We start from the raw sequence: 24,969 nt of genomic DNA, 5'->3' as shown, positions 1-24,969 counted from the left end.
ATGAGCTGGAGAAACGGTTAGGCCCTGGTCTACAGTGTTAAGAATGGAAGAGAAAAGCAAGGCAGAGGGGGTAAGCATGAGTGTATTAGTCAACTTTCTGTCACTATGACAGATACTGAGATAGTAACTTCACAAAGAGCAAGGTTCGCTATGACTCGGCATTTCAGACTGCTCAGTCCGCAGGCCTTTGGCCCTGCTGCTTTGGACCATGCTGTATCGTAGCTGGTGTGCACCGTGATGATGGCTTCTGGGGAACAGAAAGAGAAGACACAGAGGAGCCAGGAGTTTCCAAAGCTAAGTCCCTAGAGACTCCTCCTCCTTCCTTTAGAACCATCTCTCAAAGGTTATACCACCGCCCAGTTGAGCCTAGGGCTGGGGTCCAAGCCTTTACCAGGAGCTTTAGTGGGAAATGCTGGATCAAACCCATACAGTGACAGAGAGCAAGAACTTTGTCCAGTCCCACACAAGTCCCCACCCAAGTTGACACTGACCTCCCACGCATCCACCCTGTTTTACAATAGAGCCGTCAGCAGTCCAGGACGGCCTCATCCTAGGCCTTGGTCAACTTTGCTATGAAGGACACCTGGTTGACTGCACATTTAACGGCTTCCTCCTGGGCTGCGGCTGAATTGCCTTGGAGTACTGGAATAAAATTCATTTTGTATGCACTTCCTGCACCGTGTTTTGTTCCAAGGAACATCAGCTGAAGCACTCGGCTGGTGAAGTGTTTGTGTTCCCAGAGGCACTTCTACTGAGAAGCCTCGGCTGTGCTCAGGAACCTTGAGCTAAGCCAGGTGAGCCGACACACAGAAGGGCAAACTGCTCAGCCTCCTAAGAGACACACAGAGAGAAAGAAGGGAAACACATCCTGGGCACTGTTTGGACCTATGAAAAGTGCATCGTTGTCACGACAGGCACTATGTTCCAGTTTTCATCTGAAAAGACAAATCTTAGAAGGGAAGCCAAGGGAGGCGGTGCTTTTATTCCTCCTGGGAAGCAGCAACCCGGACTCATCCCGGAAGCAATTTGGTAAGGACCAGGTTTCTAGAACCGTGTTGATTTAAAGCTGGAGCAGGCAGCTGTTTAGAAAGTGTGGTTGCCCATCCTGTCTTCAGGGCTCTGTGTCAGGAAAAAGCTACCATCAGAACAGTAAAGAGTTCTTCATGATGGGGAAACTGATGTGTATCTCAACAGCTGACTCTTGTATTATAATTCTCACTCCCTGAAGAATGATTTAGGAGAGATTTGTATTAGTGGTGGAAGAGCGATGAATACATTCACACACTGTACAATATTTCGGCCAGTGACAGACCTCATCTATATATCATCTGATGTGCCATACACATACAGTAGGCTGTATTGCACTTTGGATAAGCACATTCTTTGATGTTTATGCAAGAATGAACTTGCCTAATGATCCCCATCATTAAACAGGACAAGACTGTAGTGTAGGGTTACCCTGGTGGGCTTTAATAGAAAGCTACCACATGAGTCCCAGAAGTCTTTGTGGTGGAGCTCAGTAATGTGACTACTGCATACCACCATCATTTTTGTAAACCCCTACCTAAAATGTAGATCTAGTTATTGAGACATGAAACAAATATAGACTTGCAAGTGTCCCATGTGAGAAGCAGGAGGATGTCCCATAACTGAGCGTGAGTTGCCACTGCTCAATAAAGCGGTGCCAACAGAGATGGAGATGGCTGAAAGAGACACCGCTGCTTTATGCTCCCCTCCACTGGCTGGTTCTAGAATGCTGCCTTTCTTAGCTCCTCTCTCTCTCACACAGTCATGGCACAGGGAAGGACATTTCAGCCCAGTGAACTCAAATCCTCAAAGAGTAAGTTATTTTTATTATAGAACAAAGCTGCTACATAGCTTATAGAGACTTGAATGAATTGTGTACATAAACATGTATGCAGACACCAATAAATTGGACTGGTAGAATCCCCAACACACACACACACACAAACACACACATGCACATTAAGATATAATTGATGGTGGCTGCATATATATATATCATAAAAGTCATAAGTCATAGAAGTTAATGTGAAATGGTGTCCTGAGGTCATCTCAATGGTTCACTCCTTTTCCAGGGTAGTAGAGATTTGAGGCTTAACACTAACTAGAAAATGCAGAACTTAACCTGCAATCCTTGCAGCTAGGAAGCACCATTTATTCCATTTTCCTTGCTTCACGGTCCTATTATCACCATTACTTGTAGAAATAGAATTATTTTCTACAGTTCACAGGAAAATAATTCTAACCACTACTTAGAGGTATTTGTTTTAATATACATTATCATGTCTACTTAAGAAACTATGTCAAATTGTGGCAAAGAAGCTACCCCTGAACTGCCATTGTCCACGTTTCAAGCTATTTGTGATGTAATAGTGGCAGGGTCCTCCACCTGATCTAGCCCAAGAAGATCAACATCATAGCCATGGGCCACCTCACACTGTTGTCACCAACTAGCAAAGCTGTCTTCATGTCACACATGCCTGCCCATATCACTTCCATAGAACCTGGCAGTACGAAATATGTGATATATGCACTATAAATACAGCCCCCTTCCAGTCACTTTAGAGATAAGGGAACTGAGACCCAGTGGAATTAGGCAACTGGTCCAAGTAGGACTAGGCAAGAATGGAAACCCAAGTTCATTGTCTGCCTCTGTGTTAGATTTCATGTCTTATTTTCTTTGCCAGTGGTCAATTGGTGAATCAAGACAGATCAGAATAAATATACATGATCTGGTAAAATTGGTTTATTTCCTCTGCTGTTTAGGGATGAACTAATGGCAGCCACACTGTGGCCATCTGTAAGACAGTGATGGAAAGCAATTTCCAATACCCATGAAAATTAAGTAAAATGGTTTTCAGTAGGCAGAGACCTGGCCAAGCAGGGCAGTGGTGAGTGCAGAATCTCTATCTCAAGAGACGTACAGATAAGGCGGGAATTCAGACATCCCAGCATGTACGTGTGATGACATTTAAATGTCAGAGTTGACCTGGTGACAAGTGTCTGTGTGTGCGTGTCTTTCAACAATCACATCACTGGACTCGTTCAGTCTTTCTGAACTGAAAACTCACTGGACACCTATGCGGTAAAGGCACTTGTTCTCCACGTTGGAGATACAAGAATGTCACGACTGCTGCGCGGCCTGTGTCCGAGAACGTGCGGAGGGTGTCGGGTATTGATAACACAGAGACTCGTTCAATGATATAAAGAGAACTTTAAACAGGCTCCAAAAAGGTTCAAGAAAAACTTCCTAAGAAAGGCTCCCACCAGAGAAGCCTCTGCTCTCTCCTCTCCCCTGGCTGGTTCTGCTCTGACCCAGAGGTGGATGTGTGTAGGTTTTTGAAGGTGCGGTTAGTCTCTGGACAAGGTCGAGGTCAGGGCGGTTTCTGTGGGAAGGCCTTTCCCAGGAACTTATTGTATCATTTTTAGTAAACATGTTTTTACTAAACATTGTCTTACAGCTGCCTACTCCCAGGCAGAAGGGGAAGTGGCCAGGAACTTATTGTATCGTTTTTAGTAAACATGTTTTTACTAAACATTGTCTTACAGCTGCCTACTCCCAGGCAGAAGGGGAAGTGGGTCTCTGCTCAAGGTCTGGTGTTCCCACACAAGAACACAAAAACAAAATCCCCAGGCAAAGTGGAGGTTATACCCTAGCAGTGGAGACACACAAGTGAATGACAGGGCAAATATTTGTCTAAATATGAGGGAAAGTAGAGAAGGAGCCGAGTCCAGGACAGCATGATTGGCAGGGCTGGTTGTTTCAACACGCAGGAACTTGTCCTCAATGTCCCTCAGTGACACAAACACAGTTGGTGACTCTAAGTCATTCCAAGCCTATTATACTATAGGTTCAGTGTCTCAAAGCTACTCTCGGTATATTTGGGGGCTCAAAGTCTTTGAACCATACCATTCAAGGAGGAATGATTACAGTGATTCCTCTAATAGAGTATTCATGTTTTTAACATAGGCTGTTATGTAGACACTACCTTGTGTAATCCTTAAGGGGAAAATAAGAAGCCAGTTGTATGTGATCCGTACTGTCCAGATGTGAAACTCAGGCTTAGAGAAGTTGAAAACAGTTACCAGGTAATACATTACTCAACGCCTGGCTTCAAAAACAGGTCTTCCATTCCAAAATTCACCCAACCTCAACAGTACCCTCTGCCTCTTAAATGAAGATATCAGGGCGTGCTTTTTCATTTCCTGATATTTTAAAATAAATTCCATCCTGATCTAAGAGGCAGGAGTGACAACAGCAAAATGCTGCTGTTACAAAAAAAGGACTGGGGAGACAGCCTAAGGGTCCAATATCGGTTCCCCAGCCCCCATATAAAAGTCATGGTGGTGCATGTCTCTCCTCAGCACTCCTAGGGAGAAAAGCTGACCCTGGGATCTCACTGGTCAGCCAGTATAGACAAATCAGCAGGCTTTAGGCTCAGTAGACTTTGTCTCAAAAAATATGGTGGGAGCTAAGAGAACTCTAGAGGAAGACACCCAGTGTTGACCCATGGCCTCCATACATGTTATTGCATCCATGCACACACAAGCACACACACAAATTCCCCCCCCCCACACACAGAAACAACAACTTTGGAAGCAGGTAATAATTTTCAGTAACAGCAGAACCAAATGATATGCCAAAACTCAGTATCTTGGAGCAACAGGAATATGTTTTTTAATTGTTTTATTTAATATTCAGACATGCGTGTAATGTGTTTGGATCAAATCCACCCCTCACTTCCTCCCCTTAAATTCCTCCTCAATCTCTCACACCACTTTTCCCTCCCAATTTCATGTGATCTCTCTTTGTTTTTTAAACACCCAGTGAGTCCACTTAGCACTAACTGTAAGTGCATGGTATAGGGCCATCTACTGGAGCCTGGGCAGCCTCTACAGGGCCATTTCCATGAAGAAAATGGACTCCATCTCCCCCGCCATCACCCCAGCAGCCATCATTTGCCCACGGCTGATAAACAGGAGTGGGATTTCATGAGCCCCTCCGCCATCCATGCTAGGAGTTTGGCTGGCTTGATCTTGTGCAAGTGTTATGCACGCAGTCACAGCCACTGTGAATTCATGTGCAACTGAGCTGCTGTCCCCAACGAATGCTGCTTTACTATAGATGTCTACTTCCTCTGTCCTTACAGTTTTTCTACCCCTTTCTCTACAATGATCTCTGAGCTTTGGCAGGAAGGTGTATGATACAGATGTCCCATTTAGAGCTGAGCCCTCCATAGTCTCTTATTCACTGTACATTGACTAGCTGTGGATTTCTGTGTCAGTCGGCCCCATCTAAGTGGAATGCATGCCTTGTACTATTAACTGAGGGGAAATGGTACCAGGCTAGGTCATAGGCCCTAGTATTATTATTATTATGTGAAATGACATAGTAACAAACTGCCCCCTAAGGTTTTGTCTTCACACACAGACTTGCACATCTCTCAACCTTCATCAAAGATAATACAGAGACCCACAACCAGTCAACATGCAGAGAGTAGGAATATTGTTTACAGTCTACTGTTCTTGGCCATTGGCATGAGGAAACTCTGGAAAAGGTAAGAGTAAGACTGCACACCTGGCCATTGTCTGAGTAACATGCAGGCACAGCACTGAGTTGGATGCAAGTTATCTTTATCCTTAAGGAACAGGATTGTATAATATCAAACAATAGCAGAACTGATTCATGTAATCCCACACTCACATACAAACACAAATGCAGCCTCAATCTAAAACTGTTAAGGCAGAAGAGATGGCAGTTTATCAGAGGCTCAAACCACACACACTCATGCACGCATGCACAAACACAAACACACCTGTGGTTCAAAAGAAAAGTTTAATATAAAGGTAAAATAGCCACACAAAAACACAAGAAGCTGTGAGTGTGATGAGGACACAGTTTTCACTTTTGCCTTTCGGTACATGGATAACTTCCTGCTGGGAACATCCTGAAGGGTTATTACTAACGATCAGAGACAAGCATGAGTCCTAGGAAAACTGCAAAGCACTATGGGGTCATCGCTCAAGTGACTTTTCATGGAGCACTGAGATCTCATGAGACACTGACATGTGATCACAGGGGCCATCAAAGGGTCCCACAATCTTCCTTCAGCTCAGAGAAGTAGCAGCTTTGACCTTCCTAAAACTGATGTATCTGTTAAAGGTGTCTAGTGTTTTATAAACAGGATCGTTCATGCAAATAACATCTCCTGGTTTTTTTGCATGTGACTTTAGTGCTCGGCAGAATATGATTTGGAAGTGAAATATACTGCACAAACCAACAATGGGACTACTGATCCAGGTCACTTAAGTGACAAAATCTTAATGTTCCCCAGACTTCACATGCTGTTATCCTGTAATAGCCTCTCCTGCATGAAGTAGGCTGATTAGCAGTCCATGTAGGGAGGATTCTGTACAAGTAACAACTATAACACCCACCATGATAGCTGTGGCAGTAACAATGGTTAACAGCGACTGTGAAAGGACCACCCCTGTGCTATTCTAAACATGCAAACAGATGATCTCATTGAAATGCCCAGCCATCATCCACCAGACACACAAAGGACAATGTCACTTCCACTCACGGGAGACTCCACTTCCTTTTCCCTCACATATCCACTGCCAAAGGTAATCAGCCGCGGAGTCTGTCTATGAAGGTCTTTCTGTAAACCATTGTTGCTGCTGGCTCTGCTTTCCCTGAGTCATCCTGATTCATTAGACCCTCAGTATCCTGATAGAAGAGCGGCCTCTGGCAGGCAGCAGGCTCGGCAGTCCCTGGATGAGCTGGCTTCAGACTGGCACCCAAACAACCCTAAAAGCTGGCTTTGCCTCCTGGACACTCCTGCCACACAAACACATGACTCCTTCTGACAGCTTGCACCCACTGCAGCCGAGCTGCCTGCCATCTGGGTGCAGAGCATCAATCTGCCATGCTGGACAACCCGACCTTAGTGTGTAGGTCCCAGAACAGATCACACGCAGGTGAGGCTTGGTTTGCTCCTAGTGTAGTGTGGGAGTTCAGGAGCGAACACCCAGCAGACCTGTGCACATAGCTGCAGGAGAGTCCCCAGCAATGCTTGCCAGGCTATGATTTTATCATTCTTTTTACTGGTAACGTACATGCACAGCAATATGGCAGGACCTCTCTTCTTGAGATGAAACAGCCAGGACTGGGATCATGGTCATTGGCCTGTGTGTGTGTGTGTGTGTGTGTGTGTGTGTGTGTGTGTGTGTGTGTATACATTTGAACCTCAGGTATTATTCCTCATCTATCCTGATGCTCGGGGCAGTCATCACCGTTTAGAGAGGAAGCCAAGGCTCAGAGAAGCCAAGCAGGTCTTGGGTTTTCATGCTCTTCTGGCACACAGATCTATGGGTTGCAATCTCTCAACCAATCCCATGTCACACAGCCTCCCAAGTGCAATCCATTCCCTTTCCCAATAAGACTCCATTTGTCAAACCATAATGAACAACAAAAATAGCCGAGAATGAAGGTTAGGCGTCACACGGCTTATCCCCTGCCGCCAAACCTTACATGTAAGGAAATAACAAAGGGAGAAAAACAGCACCCATTAGCCACCCCACAAAAGCAAGGTGGTGTAAGCACGCCTAAAAATAGAGATGACATATCTGGTAAGAGCATTCTGAAGTCTGACAGCTCCCTTTCCTTCTCACTCAACCTACGTGCGCTGTCACCTAACCACCTAGCTACTCTCCCTGGGACCCACACCGACCTGCCTATCTCTGCTTTCTCCGAAATCCTGTCTCCTCCACCTAGATCTTCAAGATTGCAAACTGTCTTTCTTGGTGAGCACCTGTGAACCTGTGTGCTAGAGGAGGTGTCTGTCTAGCTAGACAAGCTAACACAACTCACAGGATAGCTGTAGTGTTCATTTCTGAGCAGTGCCCTTAGTGCCACAAGCTGGGTGTCTAAAATCCATGAATGTTTGCTCTCAAAGTCATGGAAGTAAGAGTACAGACATTAAGGTGTCATCCCGGGTAACGGCCCTTCTGAAGAGAGAGAGCTTCTGTGCTTCTCTCTGAGCGTCTGACAGTAGCTTATGGCCCCTCACCCTTGGCTCACGCCTGCGTCAGTCCAGCATCAGCCTCCATTGTCAAATGGTCCCCTGTGTGTGTGTGTGTGTGTTCTCCTCATAAAGACACTCTTCACCTAGGATTAGTGCGTACCCTCCCCTGGCACGACCTTATTCTAAGGATTGCCATCTACCACCACAGGATCCTAAAATAAGGTATTACTAAGGATTCTGGACACTAGGACATCAGTACCTTGCAGGAGTACACAGCTGAATGTATAACCGTCTGCCAGGTGTCAAAGGAAGTCTACCTGACTGGTCCTGACCTCTAATGAAGTTCATGAGTGGCACTCTACCCTGACCGTGCACAGCCTGCAGAGATTATCTTGCTACTTTATTCCGTGCACTGACGATTCTTATGAGGCAGATCTGACCTGGGAGTCATGACTGGAGGAGAACAAAAGTAGAAATTAAAATGTCAAAAGTGACTATGTAGTTCATTGTGTCAGTTACTTTCTGCTGCTGTGATAAACTGTCATGACCAGAGAAAACTTAAGAGGAAAGGGTTTCTTTGGGTTTACAGTCCCAGAGGAAGCCTCCATAGCGGCAGTGGAGGATGGCAGCCGGTGACCAGGGCAGAGAACCAAGCAATCGCACCACACACAGGGAGCGAAGAAAGTGGCCCAGACATGAGGAGAGGCTGTAAGCAGGCAGAGCCTGGGTGACATACTTCCTCCTGCAAGGCTCCACGTCTTAAAAGTTTCATGACCTCCCTAAACAGCGCCACCAACTGGCGATTCAATGCTCAAACACATGGCCTTATGCAGAGCATTTCTCATTCAAACTGCAAGCATCTCACTTCTGTGCTTCACAGGCTCCTGGACACATCATAAGGTAACATGTGTTGAGTCCAGCTTAAAAGTTCCCGTGGCCTTTACCAGTCTCAATGCTATTTAAAAGTCCAAAGTCTCTTCAGAAACTAAAGGCAGTCTCTTAATTTTAAGTCCCCTGTTCTGCTGGCTAGACTCGTGTCAACTTGACACAATCTAGTTATCTGAAAGGAGGGAACCCTCAAGTGAGAAAATGCCTCCAAAAGACCCTGCTGTAGCCAGATGTTGGTGGCGCACGCCTTTAATCCCAGCACTCGGGAGGCAGAGGCAGTCGGATCTCTGTGAGTTCAAGGCCAGCCTAGTCTACAGAGCGAGTTCCAGGCCAGACTCCAAAGCAATACAGAAAAACCATGTCTCGAAAAACAAAACAAACAAACAAACAAAACAACAACAACAACAAAAAAGATCCTGCTATGACCTAGCCTATAGGACATTTTCTTTATTAGTGGCTGATGGGGGAGGGCTTAGCCCATTGTGGGTGGTGCCACCCCTGGGCTGGTGGTCCTGGTTCTATATGAAAGAAGACTGAGCAAGCCATGGGAAGCAAGCCAGTAAGCTACACCCTCCATGACCTCTGCATCAGCTCCTGACTCCAGGTTCCTCCCGTGTGAGTCCCTGTGCTGACTTCTTTTGATGATGAACAGCAATAAGGAAGTGTGAACTCGATTAAACCCTGTCCTCCCCTACTTGTTTTTAGGTTACGGTGTTTCATCACAGCAACAGAACCCTAACTGAGACACCTGTGAAAAATTACATATATCTAACATGAAAATGCAATCCAGTCCAAAAGGAAGGAATGGGAACATAATGAGAACCAGAGGAAGACGGAAACCCAGCAGGGCAAACATCAAATCCCGTAACTCCATGTCTAGTATCAGGGGCTCTATTGCCAAAACATTTAAATAGCCCTGCCCCTTCTGCTTCGCTGCCTGCGACATACACCTGTCTCTGAAGCTGACTACACCCCTTGTGTGTAGTTCTTCTTGTCATATGTTCACAGACCTGGCATTTCCAACACCTTGGGATTTCCACTGCAGTCCAGGCTTTACCTTCACGGCTTCCTGCAATGGCCTCCACGGCTCTTCGCACTGATTCCAGCCCCGCCACATATTGCCTGGCTTCAGTGGCTCTCTGAACCCACAGAGAAAGAACCCACGACCCCCTCACTCTGGCATCATTCATGTCTCAAAAGAAAGAGCTACATGGAGGGCACTGCCACGTTTGGCTGCCAACTTGAGAAGAACTCTTGTTCCCATGGACTGCATTTATAGGAGCTCTGTAAAGTTTTCTAGAACTGGGAAACTCCTTAGGCCTTTCCCAAGTTGGAAGGCTTTACCCTGGGAGCACCCTTCTTATTATTAATGCAGCGTAGGGGGTTTTCTTTAATGGCATTAATCTCATCAACAATCACAACCTTTTCTTCAGCACATGACCTGGTTGGAACATTTGCCTCTTAAGATCTTTTCCCTTTTCCTCTAAGATCTGCACATTTTATATTTCTTTCTGCCCCACTTGCTATTTTTCCATTGTAAACCTGCATTAGACTAATAAAAAACAACCCTGCTAAAGACTGAATCTGATACTGTCCCCAAATTCATCCACCAAAGAAACTGGTTCATTACTTTTCATTTAACCTCAAGCAAGGTCTTAGGGCACTGGCAGAAGGCAAATAGATTCTTAGTTGAGGTATCCTGTGAATGGCCTTCAGGCCAGCTGCTCATAAAATCCTTGCTTCCCTCTGGAACCTCCAATTCAGGCCTCCACGATCCACATTATTCTCCAGACTACAGTATTCTGGGCTTCTGTTAGAAAGGACTGCTAAGTTCTGCTTACAATTTTCTAGTCCAAAGTTTTCCACAATCCTCAAAACAACAACAAACATGGTCAGGTTTTTGACAGCAACAAGCCCATCTCTGTATTAATGACATTTTTTCCTGCTGTAATAAGATATCACAGCCAAGGGTAAGTTAAAATAGAGTTTATTTTGGCTTATGCTTCCAGATCACTAGAGATCCATAATGGCAAGGAAAGCACGGCAGCAGGAGCAGGAAGATGAAAGGAAACTAGAGGAAGAGTGAGGCTATAAACTCTCAAAGCCAGCCCCAAGTGATGCACTTCCTCCAGCAAGGCTGCCCTACCTAAACCTTCCCAGAACAATGCCATCAACTGGAGATTAAGTATCCAAGTATATGAGCCCATGGGGGCAGATTTCTTGTTTAATTACAGCACTCATTCACAATTGAGAATCCCTAAGGCAAACTCTATAATAGTCCTCCAGAAGTACCAAAACAAATGTGGAAACAAGAAAAGAGTGAAATATCGGTCAAAGTTCAATCAGTCAGTTTGTGAACCTAACGTAGCCCATCTGGAGTTTTCCTCACTACCCACACTACCTCTTGGTGCTTGCCCAGCCTCACACGTTCAAGACTGGAGTTTAAGTCTACAGATGGATGTACACAAGTCTCCTTCAAGTAAAAAATTAGGTGTGCACTAATGGGTTCTCAATGGAATTTTTAGAAGAGAGCTAAGATCTTCTGGGGATAGACACATGGCTGGACATCTTTGCATAGCATCCCTACAATGATAGAACCCTTTCTATTACAGTTCCACTGAACAGTGAAATTGTCACACAGTAACAGTTACCTAGATCACATTCCTGAAGTTCCCTGATGCTGGGTCCTCAATGCACACACAAGAGAATAATGGAGAACAGTAAACCAAAATAAAGTTCACCTGGCGTGGCAAGATGGCTGGCTTGACACAAAGGCTCACAACTTGAGGTTGATCCAAAACCACATGGTGAAAGGTAAGACTGACTCCCACAAGTTTCTCTCTGGCCTCACGGCAGCATGCTGTGTTGCATATCCTCCCCTAACTTAATTAATGTAATTACAATTATTAAGTAAATATTACCAAACAGGAGTGGAATCTTACTTCAGGTCCTTCTCCTGACAATAACACTGGAAAACAGAGAGATTCTATTTACATCACTTTTTCTTCCTTAAACTGTGAAGGAAGGAAGACAGGAAGGTAGGTTACGGATTTGGGAGACCTGATTACTTGGGAATAACTCTCATCCCATTAAATGTTGGCACAGATTCTGTAGAACTGAATGTTGCCACCAGAGACCCACCAGGAAATATTTTAGACCCAGTGATTCAGTATTGAGACTGTGTAGCAAACTCTCCCCTGACAGTCCTCAGTCATCCGCAATTACTGCTTTACTTGCCAAACTCCCTGACAGCAGCCAGAAGCATCAATCTACACAGCACCAGGAGGCGCTGCCCTTCTAGTACATCCTGGGTTTCTTTTATTATTGAGCCAGGGTCACATATAGCCCAGGATGGCCTCAAAATAATTACACCATCAAGGACAATCTTGACTTTCTGATTCTCCCCCCACCTACAAAGTGCTGGGATTCCATGCTTGCACTACTCTGCCCGGATTTAAGGGTGGCAGTGCTGAGGACTGAATGTGAGCTTTGTGTATGCTAGGCAAGCACTTGTCAATTGACCTACATCCCCAGTCCCAGCTTTTGTTTTAAATAGATGTCCCAGTGTCTGTGTAATAGGAGTGATTATCTCAGTATCCTTGATACAACTCTCATTCACCCCACTGGCCTCCAGTACCACTGACATCGGCAGGGATGCTCACCTTTAAATTTGCCTTGGTTTAGACAACATGCTATGTGGTCATGCTCTGTGAGTTCACTGACCTTTATGGCAAGCTCTGTTTTTGGTTCAGAATCATGCAGACATACCGGAGCCCATCTGGCCTTTCCATCTTTCCTGTTCCTCCTGACAATAAACACCGTTGGGGTGCTCAAACACCGTGACTCTTGTCTTGATCTAATGAGCTACCTTATGCCTCTTAGTTTGCTCATGATCTTCTCTCTGTCTGAAAATTCTTTCCTCAACCCCCCTCGCATGCAATGAGCATTACTTCCATGTCTATAAAACAGCCTCTGCCACGTGGACTTCCATTTTAACTTCATATGGCAGGCTGAGGAGAGAAAGGTCTGCCTTCCTCCCCAAGAACTCTGCTGCAATTTGTTTAGAAGCTAGCTAGTGGTACCTGGTGATGATAATGACAACAGGTCTTCATTCTTCAAATATGGAACACGAAAGGAAGCATAAATCTAATGAAGAATCTATATGTGCATGCTTTTCCACAAAAAATTTATTCACTTCTAAGGAAGTTGCAAGTAGAGCATCTTCCTTGCTTGAACTCTTGCTGGAAGCAGGCGCCCATAACCTTTCTCTAGCATCCTTGCAAGATAGCCATCTGCATCATGTATAACCATATTCTTTTGAGCCCACTTCTCCAGGTACCTAAGTGGACAACTCCAGGTACCTAATGGACAACACTGTGCTACAGAAGCTCTTAGACTTAGGTTGGTGGACCACCCACACTTGAGTATTTAATGTGCTTCTTAAAACAATTTGTCTACAAGTCCAAATCCAGACACAGCGGAGTCAGCATTTGGAGCATGGAGGGAAAAATTGCACACAAGTGCCCCAGGGCAGACACTGGGTCTAGGGTTCTGCTCCATCTTCCTTACAGATGGAAGTCACTTCCCCTATATCCAAAGCAGCTCTTTGTCTACACATCCCCACCCCCTTAATACTCAGCTGTAATCATGTTACTAAAATTTTCTTTACTAAAAAGTCCCATACCTAAACCAATTTGATCACTGGATCTTTCATTGCTTTTCAATGACTCTCCCAAAACGTGGCATGAAAGACGGTCATACACTACATTCTGAAATGGTGGAGAGCTGGGAGGTACTGAATGCCTTTATCACATACTGCCAGTCATGTGCCAACTATTCATTTACATTCCTACCAAGTAATCATGTGACAAGCCATCTCAGCCTAAACCAGCCATCAGGAGGGGTCATCGCTTTATAAGCCTTGGCTAATTAAAGAGGCCCTAGGCTGACTCTTTCCTCAAAGTTGTTTTCATTAGAGTAGCTTTGCTTATATGTCTCATACATAGATCGTATTGTCTGTTCCTGTTCTGTTCCTGAGTTTGATGCACTTTGGCAGCCCTATGCCAAGTGGATCCTGCCTGTGCATCAAATTCTCACACAGCATTTCCCCAATTCACAGGGGAGGAGACTCCGCTTAGCAGTAAGGTCCTTGTCATGAGGAAACACTGGGGCACTTTCCACTTCCTCATTTGTTTGTGGATTGGCTTAAACAACATCTTCTTGGAAAGATAACTCTTCATCTTTCAGGTGTTTTAAAAATGGGGTTGAAAGAGCCAAGTGCCTGGAGTAAAATAAAGATGAAGGTAAGAGGACACAGAGTCCTCTCAGCTCTACCCCGGATCACCTGCTAATATTTGCTTTGTCTCTTCTGGCCTAAAGGTAAGAGTGACCAAGCCATGATGGATAGAAATGCTCACTGTGGACACAGAGTAGGAAGAGTATAGAGCTGGATGACACACCTGTAATTGTGACACTAGGGCAGTTGAGGCAGGAGGATTTCAGCACTAGCTACAGTCAGTTCAAACTCAGCCAGCCCAACCTAGCAGTATGCTGGAGAAAGGAGGTGCCTGCATTAATTCAATATTTGTCAAGAGAAGTAGCAAGCAGCTGTTACAAAATGAGTGCCCAGAAGAGAGGCAAGGAGAGCAATTTGAAGAGGGGCAGGACTAGGTAATGAGTCAGTCCACCTGCTGACGGAAGCATCCATATAGCACATAGGCATGGCAAACCCACCTTCATTTCTTCCATTTTGCACTATCTAATGTCCCAAGACCAATGTTTATACAATTATCTAAGACCTTAATGTTAATTCATTATTTATAGCATTTTAGTCCAAACAGCTGGGCTTCTCACAGATTTGGTTAATTTAATCAAACTCCATGCAATTATACTTTAATTAAAACAACATATGCATAAAGTTGAAATGCTGATATTTAAATCAATTGAATTCACAACAAGATTAGGAGAAATGCAAACGATTAATTACAGATCCAAATTAGAAACAAAATTAAAAGCAATTTAATCCTTCTCTCTTTTTCTGTCTAGAAGGTAGTCATGACCCAAGGGTCATAAATCCTCAATGTCACACAGTGGGTGGAAACACGGAGACTCAAATCCAAGTTTCTTAACGTCAGATCCACAGCCTATTCATCTGGGCCATTCTAGGAAGTTTTGTTGTTCCCTATATCCATTAAACAAACTTGACCCTCACCAAAAAATAACAAAGTTTTTCTAAACAATTATCTAACAATGAGGAGACCAAAACTGCGAAGGTGATGAAAAAGGTCTTGATGTTGAGACTTAGTCATTTGAGCAACCAGAGAAAGTCCTCGGATTCTTTTCTCATCTATAAGCACTTACAGAAGCTCAGTGTCTTCCTTGATTCAGAAACACATTCACGTACTATTTCATTTTGCTCAAACCATTTTTATGCATAATAAAAATAATAATAAGCCCACAAAGCTCTGTAAGTTATGACATCATTTTCTGAAGTGGAAGGAAGCCTTCTATCCTTTGTTCCTTACTATTCAGAGTTTTCTGTCGCTCTATTTTTAGGTTACATTTTTAAATGTAGGCAAAAATAAGGCCTACTTTCTTAGCTTCAAGTGTTCCGTGTCTCCATGATTTATTATATGATCACTGATCCTTCTTCATGGTTTAATTTGGTTTTACAGCACTGGGAGTCAAACCTAGGGCCTTACACATGTTTGGCAAGTATTCTACTACTGAGCTACATCTTCCGTCTTCGTATAATTCAATGTTTGTTTGTAATTATGACGTTGGCTCAATCTAGAACAACCAAGAAGAGAGTACATCTACAAGGGATTGTCTACACCAGGCTAGCCAGTGGGCATGTCTATGGGGTTGTCGTAATTACTTTAATTGAGGCAGGAAGACCCAGTCCACTGTGGGCAGCACCATTCCCTAAGCAGGCCATCCTAGACAGTAGAAACACAGAAAGGGGGCTAAGCACAACTAAGCATGCATGTGTTCATTCTCTCTCTGCTCCTGATTGTGGGTGTGACTAGACATTTCAAGTCCCTGCGGTGATGGGCTGAGACCTGGAATTGTAAACTTAATAAACCTTTCCCCCTAAAGCATGTTCTGTCACCATAACAGAAAGATGAGACCATGTGACTATGCAACTCAGGCTGTTTTCAAATTTGTCACCCCATACCTCCCTCCTCAGTGTTGTGGTTTTAGGTACATGCGCCCATTCCTAGCTCCTGAAGAGAAGTTTAAACCCTAAATAGATTACTCTAAATAGGGCCACAAAGTGATTTTTTTGTTTTTGTTTTTTAATTAGTTTTTATTTAAATTAGAAACAATCTTATTTTACATACCAATCCCAGTTCCCTCTCCCTCCCGCCCTCCCACCAACCCCTCACCCCACCTCTATCCACTCCCCAGGGAGGGTGAGGCATCCCCAGGGGATCATCAAAGTCTGTCACATAATTTGGGGCAGGATCTAGTCCCCCACCCCCACCTTCATCCCTCTTCCCCACCACCCACGTGTCTAGGCTGAGAGAGTATCCCTCCATAGGGAATGGGCTCCCAAAATTTTTAATAAGCAAAAACCACTCCTACTAGCCTGGCTGTTGATTTATCAACTCATTTCTGGAATTGTGTTCTCCAGATCTCAGTGTGGAAATAGGCTAACCTCATTCACATCCCACATAGCTGTTTCCACCCTCACCACCAGAATTTCCTACCCCATAGCCACTGCCCTGCAGGAAGATCCTGCCCTTCCTCACCACACAGGCCTCCTGCCACTCCATAGCCTACCATAAGTGACTGACAGTCCCTCATCCACACTCACCCTCTTCTGACTCCCACTGTATGTACCCCACAACACTATAGTGGTCAGCATCACGTTACACTAACATATAGCCTACCCAATAAAACCCTAAAGTCATTAAAGTGGACAACCTGGAGTCATTTTAACTTGCTGTATAGTCCTTAAACCTTAAAAGAGAGTGGGAAGTTCTATGTCGTGAGGATGGAGCCTTTCCAAACCCATCCTGGTATGTTAGGGCACAACTCTCCTCTCATCCCCACCATCCACAGAGGTTATTTCCTGGAAAGACTAAATGGGCATCGTGGGACATACTCACTGCAAATCGGACTTGGCAGTTCTCCTCCCCCAGGTAGCAGAGATCGCCTGAGACGTTGGTCTCCAGCCACAGGTGTTCCCCATTCACAGCATTCTCCTGTAAGGAAAAGACCCACCCACTTCAGTTTTCTCTTCAGCATCAAGGGAGGAACTTCAAGTCTGGATTTTTATGCATGACATTTAGTGACTCCAAGGAATTTAAACAAACTCTTCATGGGATCTTCAAAGACACTGCTGGAGTTGACACTATGGAAATTCTAGAAAGGGAAAATGGTGTGTGGGAACTTTGATCAATAACCAAGATAGATATGAGGTTTATGAAGGACTTATCCATGGATGCATCACACTGAAACAATTTCATCAAATGAGGAAAGTCAACTCTGAAGGGGTCCATGTAAAATCTTGTTTATCCAGACCCTTTGATAATACAGGAGACCAAGCTTAGATAAAAATTTGCCTCTACTTGGTGAATTAGCTAAGAAGGAGGATGATAGTATTAAAATACTTTAGGTAAGAACGGCTGACAATGCATGTATATTTAGCTTGCCTCTCTAGAACTCAAAGCACAATACATTTCTACCAATCCAGACATGCTGCTAATTCAGTAAGGTCTCCCACTCAATTCTAAATATTACAAACTAATTTGTCTGCTGCCTAAGAATACGCACTTCTGATGGTGAGCAGAGATGCTATGATGTATGACACAATGAGCAACAACCCTGTTTTATCCCAAAACGTGCAGTATACAATGGAGACGAGGACAGTCGTTTGGCTTTTAAACGCAGCAAATAGAATTCTATGGTCTTTTCTTCTGATACACTACTTTAGAGAACATGAATTTATGTACTAACTGTACATCCTGTTTATTTACTGAAAGGTTGAAATATTGGAGAAAGCACTGTATTAGATTAACCATAAAGGAACAAGAGATTAAGAATTTATAGGAAAATCTCTGCTTTTATCTTATTCCAGTTCATATATTAAAATCTAAATCACAGTGCGATGGTATCAGGACAGACCTTTGGAAAGTAATCAGGTCATGAAGGCAGAGCTTTCATTACACAATCAATGCCTTTATAGGAAGGAAGGGCCATCTCCCTCTCTGCGCATGTATGCAGCAAGGAAAAGCCACCTGAGTTCACAGCAGGAAAATAACTACCTACCAGACAAGAAGAGGGCCCTCACAGGAACTCAATATACTAGCACCCCATCCTTGTACCTTCTTGGTTTGAAAATGATGGGAAATCAATGTCTGCAGCTTAAGTCAACCAGTCTCTGGCGTTTTGTGGTAACATCATGAACAGACAACAGAGGACGACTTCAATAAAGAATTTTACAGAATAACCAAGTAATCTAAAGTCCATCATGCATTTGAGCCATCCTTAGGATAGCTCATTCAAGAAGCATCCACACAATAGCCTTCTCAATGTCAAGGCTTAGAAGAAAAGAAAAAAAGAAATATAGAGCAATGTTTCCAGCCGGAAGATAGGGAGAGAGCATGCTATATTTTTTTAAACAATGAACTCATTTCTTCAAATAGATTCAAACAGAATACATTTTCCTTTCAGGGTGAATAGTCTCAAATGGCAAGAAAATCACAGGCCATATTGTGACCTAAGATCCAGATCAATTGTCCTCAACCTTCCTAATGCTGTCACCCTTTCATAAAATTCCTCATGTTGTGGTGGCCCCCAACCACGAAATTATTTTCATTGCTACTTAACTACTTCAGTTTTGCTATGGATATGATAATAATGTAAATATCTGTTTTCCAATAAATTGTCTTAGATGTCCCCTGTGAAAGGTCATTTGACCCCTAAAGGGGTTGCAACCCACAGGTTAAGAACCACTCATCCAGATGCTTTGAGACCCAAGGAGAGTGAGGAAGTCTCAAAACAGCAAGAGTAAGATGGGAATATGCAGGAAAAGTGATCAAGTACATAGGTGACAAAGGCCTCAAGTGCCTTCTTTGTATGACTTTTTTCCTTCTCCCCAGTAATATTCTCCTTTGGTGAACAGTGTTCAATTCATACATAGACAGTCATGGGAAAACAGACCTCTCCTCTTCTTGTGGGACACTATCAGGAGAAAGGAAGACTAGACAGTAGGGTGGACCTTAAAAGTTCATACAAAATGATGACATCGTCAGAGAATAAAATGGAAAGGCATTTCTCTACAAGCTATCCTGAAGAAATTATGCTCACAATCTAAACCACTACAGAGGAGCTACTTATGATCCACGTTAACTCCTAACCAACGACACAAAAATCCTCCCTTTCCATTTTATTGTTGGACTCACCCATCAAGCATTTATTCTTCAGGGCTGGCACTAGCCATGGGGGTGCCATGATACCTCACAGTGGCAAAGATGGAAACTAAACATGGCATAGCAGGAGGAAGTACTAAGGGAAGAACTTCAGAGGAAATATTGACAACTATTTTAAGGGGTTGAGTATAAAACTGTTACGGTGGAGCAAATGTCAAGAACCTTTGGCAGCAACAATCTAGGTGTACCCACAGTGCCGTCCTGGAAGGGCCGGTAACGCAGGAAAGGGCAGGTGAGAACCTTAGAGTTAGACAATTGAAAGAACCATGGACTTACAGCCCTGTAGTTCCTGGCTCTCAGACTCCTTTGCTAAATGGCATACCATTCGCAAGCTTTCAGAGGCTCGCTGATCAGTCTTGCCTCAGAGTCATCCACAGAAAGACCACTGTTTTTTAGTTAGCCTCAGTTTGTGATGGGAACTTGATTTAAGAGAGATGGAGCTTTGGAAGGGAAAAGAGGGGGGCTTTACTACATCCTGCGCCCATCTAATGGATTGGTTCTTAGTTTGAACTATCTACTCAATGGCCTGGTTTAAAAAAATAATAAAATATGTGGGTGTGACTCCAGAGAGTCTGTCAGCGATTCTCAATAAAACTTGTATACAACAATTGCTCAAAGGTCCCAAGGTAGCCCCAATGTGCTTTGGAGTCTATAACCCAGTAAACCTCACCCTCCTCTTTAAGCTTTTTAGGTAACGGATTCTAGAGCATGTCTGTGAGCCAAAATACTGTATCAGCCGGGCAGTGGTGGCGCATGCCTTTAATCCCAGCACTCGGGAGGCAGAGGCAGGCGGATCTCTGTGAGTTCGAGGCCAGGCTGGACCGACAGCCTCCAAAACAGAGAAACCCTGTCTCGTAAAAACCAAAAAAAAAAAAGAAATACTGTATCATATTCTTCCTTGCCTTGCACAATTACTAGAGAAGGTAATGGGGACATCGCATGAAGTATCTCCATAAATTTTAAGAAAAGGCACAAAGCTATAATAAGAATATATCCATAGACTTAGAGTTCACTGTGAAAATCCCTGAGGTACTAGGAAAAGAGAGAAACATGTACAGATAACGAAAGAAAAGACAGAGTAAAACATTTAAGCGTACTTAAATTAGTATTCTTATTTTGGGAATTAGTTCCTGAAGAAATAGTTCTAACAGAAGACAAAGGTAAGTGTATACCTGATTAGGTTAATCTAAATCTCCTCGATGGGGGAAAATTGTCACAAGAAGTACAACACAACAGAATGTTGTAAAATCAAAGTACAAATACAGAGCTTGGTCATATAGAAACCTCATGATATGGAGTCACAGAAATAAAAACTAAAATTCAGAACTGACTTGTATCATAGTCATAGACACACAGAAAAACAAGACATAAAAACAATGAAGTAAATCAGTAGCTGGGTTCTTGACACACATCTGTTTCCATTCTTCTCCCGCAGGGAAAACTCAACAGAGACTTCTTATATTGTGTCACTTCCTTTACAGCATTACGATCTCTTGAACCTAGTTCCAGGTGTTCCTCCATCACATACCAATACGATTTTCCAGATCACCGGTGATATCACATGGCAGAATCTAATTGGCAATGGTCACGCCTCATGTTCATCAGCAGCTTAAACACTGATGATCGCTCTCTTCATCCAGAGGCACTTTCTTCTACTCTTCTGTTTACTTTTCCTATGCCCAGCATTTCAACACTGAAGTGTTCTACAGCTCGATGCTCAATCTTTACGTTACATCTTCTGTCTACATTCAGTCCTTAGATTACTACACTGAGGGGGTCTTAGCTTTAGCACTCATTGAGTAACTGTTACCTTCCAAATTATTTATTCAATATGACCCTCTTCTTTGAGCTTCACTCATGAACAACTGCCCACAGCATCTCTCCCAAAGACCTAACAAGTATGTTAAATCCTTATGTTTGCAAGAACTGGATTTCCTCCACTGATATGTTCTTTCTCATCTTCCCTCTGGATTTTCAGTAAATGGCATTACCATTCTTCCTACTTAGGCTGTGACTCTGGGGTCCTTCTCTAGATCTATCTTATTTACAGCTAATTTCATTTCATTGCAATTTCAAAATGCATCTGAGGTTCAGCTACAACTCCCCACTTCTACTGGTACCATCAGCTTTGGCTTAGAACACCACAATAGCCCACTAAAATTGATATCCCTACTCTTGTCTCCACCTTTCATAGTCTATCTTCCAAAAATGCAACGTCAGCAGTTGTTGTGGTGAAAGCCTACTGCTCTGCGCTCCCTAACAACCTTGGAGGGTCTGATTTGGAGAATTTTACTGAGGTGAGGCAGAAGTTTGCTGCAGTAAGGAATTTCAGGGTAAACCAGTAGGAAGCAGAGCTGGAGTTCATTAAGAAGAGATCTTTGACAGTCTTCAGTACAGAGGTTAACAGAGTAACACTCAGGCAGGAAGCATAAAACTTATCCAAGTATAGACAGGCTTCTCGGGGACCCTGGAGCTTAAGTATCTGTGTAAGAACCATAAATATGATTTGATTGACTTAATTTGGTCTGGTTTCCTGAGACAGGATCCCATGTAGCCCAGGTTGTCCTTAAACTTGCTAGACAGACCAACGTGAGTGTTCACTCTTTCTCCACCTGCTTCAGGCTCCTAAGTGCTGGTATTATAGGCATGAGCCACCAAGCCTTGTGTATATACATGATTTGGGTGGCCCCCAACTTAATCTCAAATAGTTGCTAAGGAATTTTATTCTTCCCTTCCCCCCCTTTCCAAAAAATGACATGACAGGGCAAGTTCAGACGTGCCTTGGGTGGTATCACAATTTAATAAGGTAAACCATGGATCAATTGCAGGGTTGCTGGAGAAGATTCTTGTGAAATTTCATAGAAAACTGTAAGTCTGCTACTGGGAAAAAAGAAAGGCCACACTCAAAGGTCATGTTCCCTTAAGCCTCAGAATGCCTACTGTTGTGTTAACATTTTTATTTGTAGTATCTTTGTATTAACAGAACATTGTCTCTATGTCAGCAGTCTTCAGAGCAAACATTAACTGTGCTGGAATCCTTGACTCTCAGCTGAAGAGAGACTATAACCACATTCTTGGGCAAAGGGCCGCTTTTCCTACTCATGTCTCGTTAATTTCCCATTTCTACCTAGCTTCAAAATATAAATCTGATCAAGCGGCTGCTCTGCCTACTGGCTATCCCTGCTGATGGAGGAACCTTAAGTCTTCCCTTGCATAGTTCTTGTGTGTCACTCATGTTCTTTTCCTCGGTGTAGTCTCTCAATTCCTGTTCTCCTCACCTCTTTTCCTGCTAGGCCTCCACACAGGGGTTGACGTTCAGGCACCCTGTTCTCCTAGCTGCTTCTCCAGCAATGTGAAAGGTCTCAAGTCAAGTCCACTGAGTTTGCTGCTCTTTGTTTAAGCCTTGAATAAACCTGATGCCAGTATTGCATGTTCCCCACTACAACCACGCTTGTGCAACTATTCCCATCAAAAATGGCTCACTATGAATATTTTTCTTTATCAAAATTCCTCACCCCTCTCTGAACTAATTTATATGGCTAATTTCTATTTGTAGTTTTGTCATCAAATCCAGCATTATTTCCTCAAAAATCCCTCAGTGCTCCATAATTCAAGTTACTTTGTTGGTTTCTGTCATAGAATCATGTTTCTTTACCGTTATCTACCTTAACTGGCACTTACTCATATATTGGTATAATTATTTGATTAATATTTCTTTTCATACTAGATTCTAAGGTCTATGAATGCATTAAATTACAACAACTAACTTACTGCATGATCATCATTAAATCTCAATGAATTTTAAAAACTAAGAATCATTGAATAAATGAGTAGAAACATATCTATGCCATGTCTAATTGCTAGGGGCAGAAAGGAAAGATGACTGCGATTTTATGTCCTTTAGTTAGAAATCATAAATTACAACACATGGAAGCAAAACATAGTTGAGGCATACAAAAACATGATGACATGCCCTTTACCTACACTACGTGTCGCTGTTTCCTCCTCTGTCCCTGTATATCTATCTTGTTTGCATAATGGTACTCCAGGAGTGTGAGTTTGACAGCTCTCAGTGAGTCAAACATGTTTGCCTAGTGAATTCTCCAATGTCAGTATAGTCTTAGAGATTCCTAAATCCCAACTAATGTAAGAGGTGAGAGTGGTCCTAAGACTCCTGAGTTTTGTATAACGAATACCCAGGTGGTATCAGCATTAGGATGGACTAAACAAATGCCTGGCTTTGGCTTGCTTTCTACATTTCTCCTGACCCCTTTCCTAGCTGTTAGCTATTAGCATTAACTCTATCATAAAGTAGATAGGCTACTTAGTAACTGTATGATTTAGGACCCTCTCATTTCCCTAACCCCCGGGGTCATCTATCAGTAAAACTACAAAAATGCTGTTCCTCTATCCCAGGATCACTGTGAAATTTCAGTGTAAAAATGAAAATATGTCGTAGTGTGTGCACGATAAAAAGTAGGTGTTTGTTTTCTTCTCTTTTCTTTTTAATCATGTTGCTATCACCTGCTGGCTTTCCTTCTTCTCCTTACTCCATATATGGAGACATTTTTCAAATTCCTTTCCTTGGTCATTGTGACCAAGACTGCCATTCATCAAGCCATTTTGCAATTCCTCTTGAGCATACAGCTAGACCTGATTCCCCAATTTCCCTTGCAGGCAGGAGTGGCTATGACACCAACTTCTAAGCAGAAGAACAGGAACAAAGGATCCAGGCGTGGTCTACCCAGAATCATCTCCTCGTTGCTTCTGCCACAGTAACTTATTGGGGTGATCAGCCTCTGGGATGACTTTGGAAACCTCCTGATGAGACATCAGCATAATGGTCAGTATCTGTCCTTGAATAACTGTGAAAAGACTCTAGTTCCAATCCGACCACCGAGACTAGTACTGGTCTATGGCCTGGGTGAGAGACAGACAGCTCCTATATTACCACATTACGTATTCCCTTATTCACAGCAGCCTACTTTATCTCCAAGGAATGCAGACTTTGCTCTTTGTTCTTATTTTTGTCTAGCCTTCCTTTTGTGTCTAAGTCTGTCCTCAAGTTCCTTATAATACACTAGACAGAAAATCTGATCAAGTCCCACTTTCTTCTTTGAATTTTAACAAATCCTCTGGCTAATTTTACATTGCCATATACTCAGTTACCTTAAAATACACCTATGGTTGTGTCCCCTCCATGACTCTGCACACTTATGAAATGAAGTCCAAATTCAATCTCTCACTCTAGACCTTCCGCCAGGCCCGGTGAATAATCTATCCTTATCTTATTTTTCTCCTTTATTATTACTGTTCTTTAATCATATCTTATTTCTGGTGCCATGTTTTATTGATTATCCTTCCCACCTGGGAACATCTTTCTTGCTTCTTCTCTACAAATGTACCTTGAAATGACATCTCAAATAATATGCATCTCAAAAACTGTCCATTTCTCGAAAACAGAAAAATAATCATCCTGTTTCTAAGAGATTGCTTTTTTTCCTGGTCTGTGGAATATGGAGATGAACCTCCCTGGATAGAAGGACACACACACACACACACACACACACACACAGGTATGCACTTACTCA

General features: G+C 43.3%; 1 protein-coding gene and 1 long non-coding RNA gene across 9 annotated transcripts in view; one reads left to right on the top strand and one right to left on the bottom strand.

Moving 5' to 3' along the window:
• Dgki (diacylglycerol kinase iota) overlaps window positions 1-24,969 on the bottom strand; it is a 445,999-nt gene that overhangs the window by 264,490 nt on the left and 156,540 nt on the right. For all 8 annotated transcript variants that reach the window (XM_040728459.1, XM_040728462.1, XM_040728460.1 and 5 more), the window contains exon 3: window positions 17,054-17,149. In XM_040728459.1, coding sequence (XP_040584393.1) covers window positions 17,054-17,149 — 96 coding nt within the window. The remainder of the gene's footprint in view (window positions 1-17,053; window positions 17,150-24,969) is intronic.
• On the top strand, window positions 623-10,515 carry LOC121132966. Its single transcript, XR_005869680.1, has 2 exons — window positions 623-1,029; window positions 9,645-10,515. It is a non-coding gene; the product is annotated as an uncharacterized LOC121132966 (long non-coding RNA).

The sequence above is a fragment of the Mesocricetus auratus genome, unplaced genomic scaffold (genome assembly GCF_017639785.1).
Source record: "Mesocricetus auratus isolate SY011 unplaced genomic scaffold, BCM_Maur_2.0 Super-Scaffold_100019, whole genome shotgun sequence".
Classification (NCBI taxonomy): Eukaryota; Metazoa; Chordata; class Mammalia; order Rodentia; family Cricetidae; genus Mesocricetus; species Mesocricetus auratus.
This window is presented reverse-complemented; position numbering and strand designations above follow the sequence as displayed.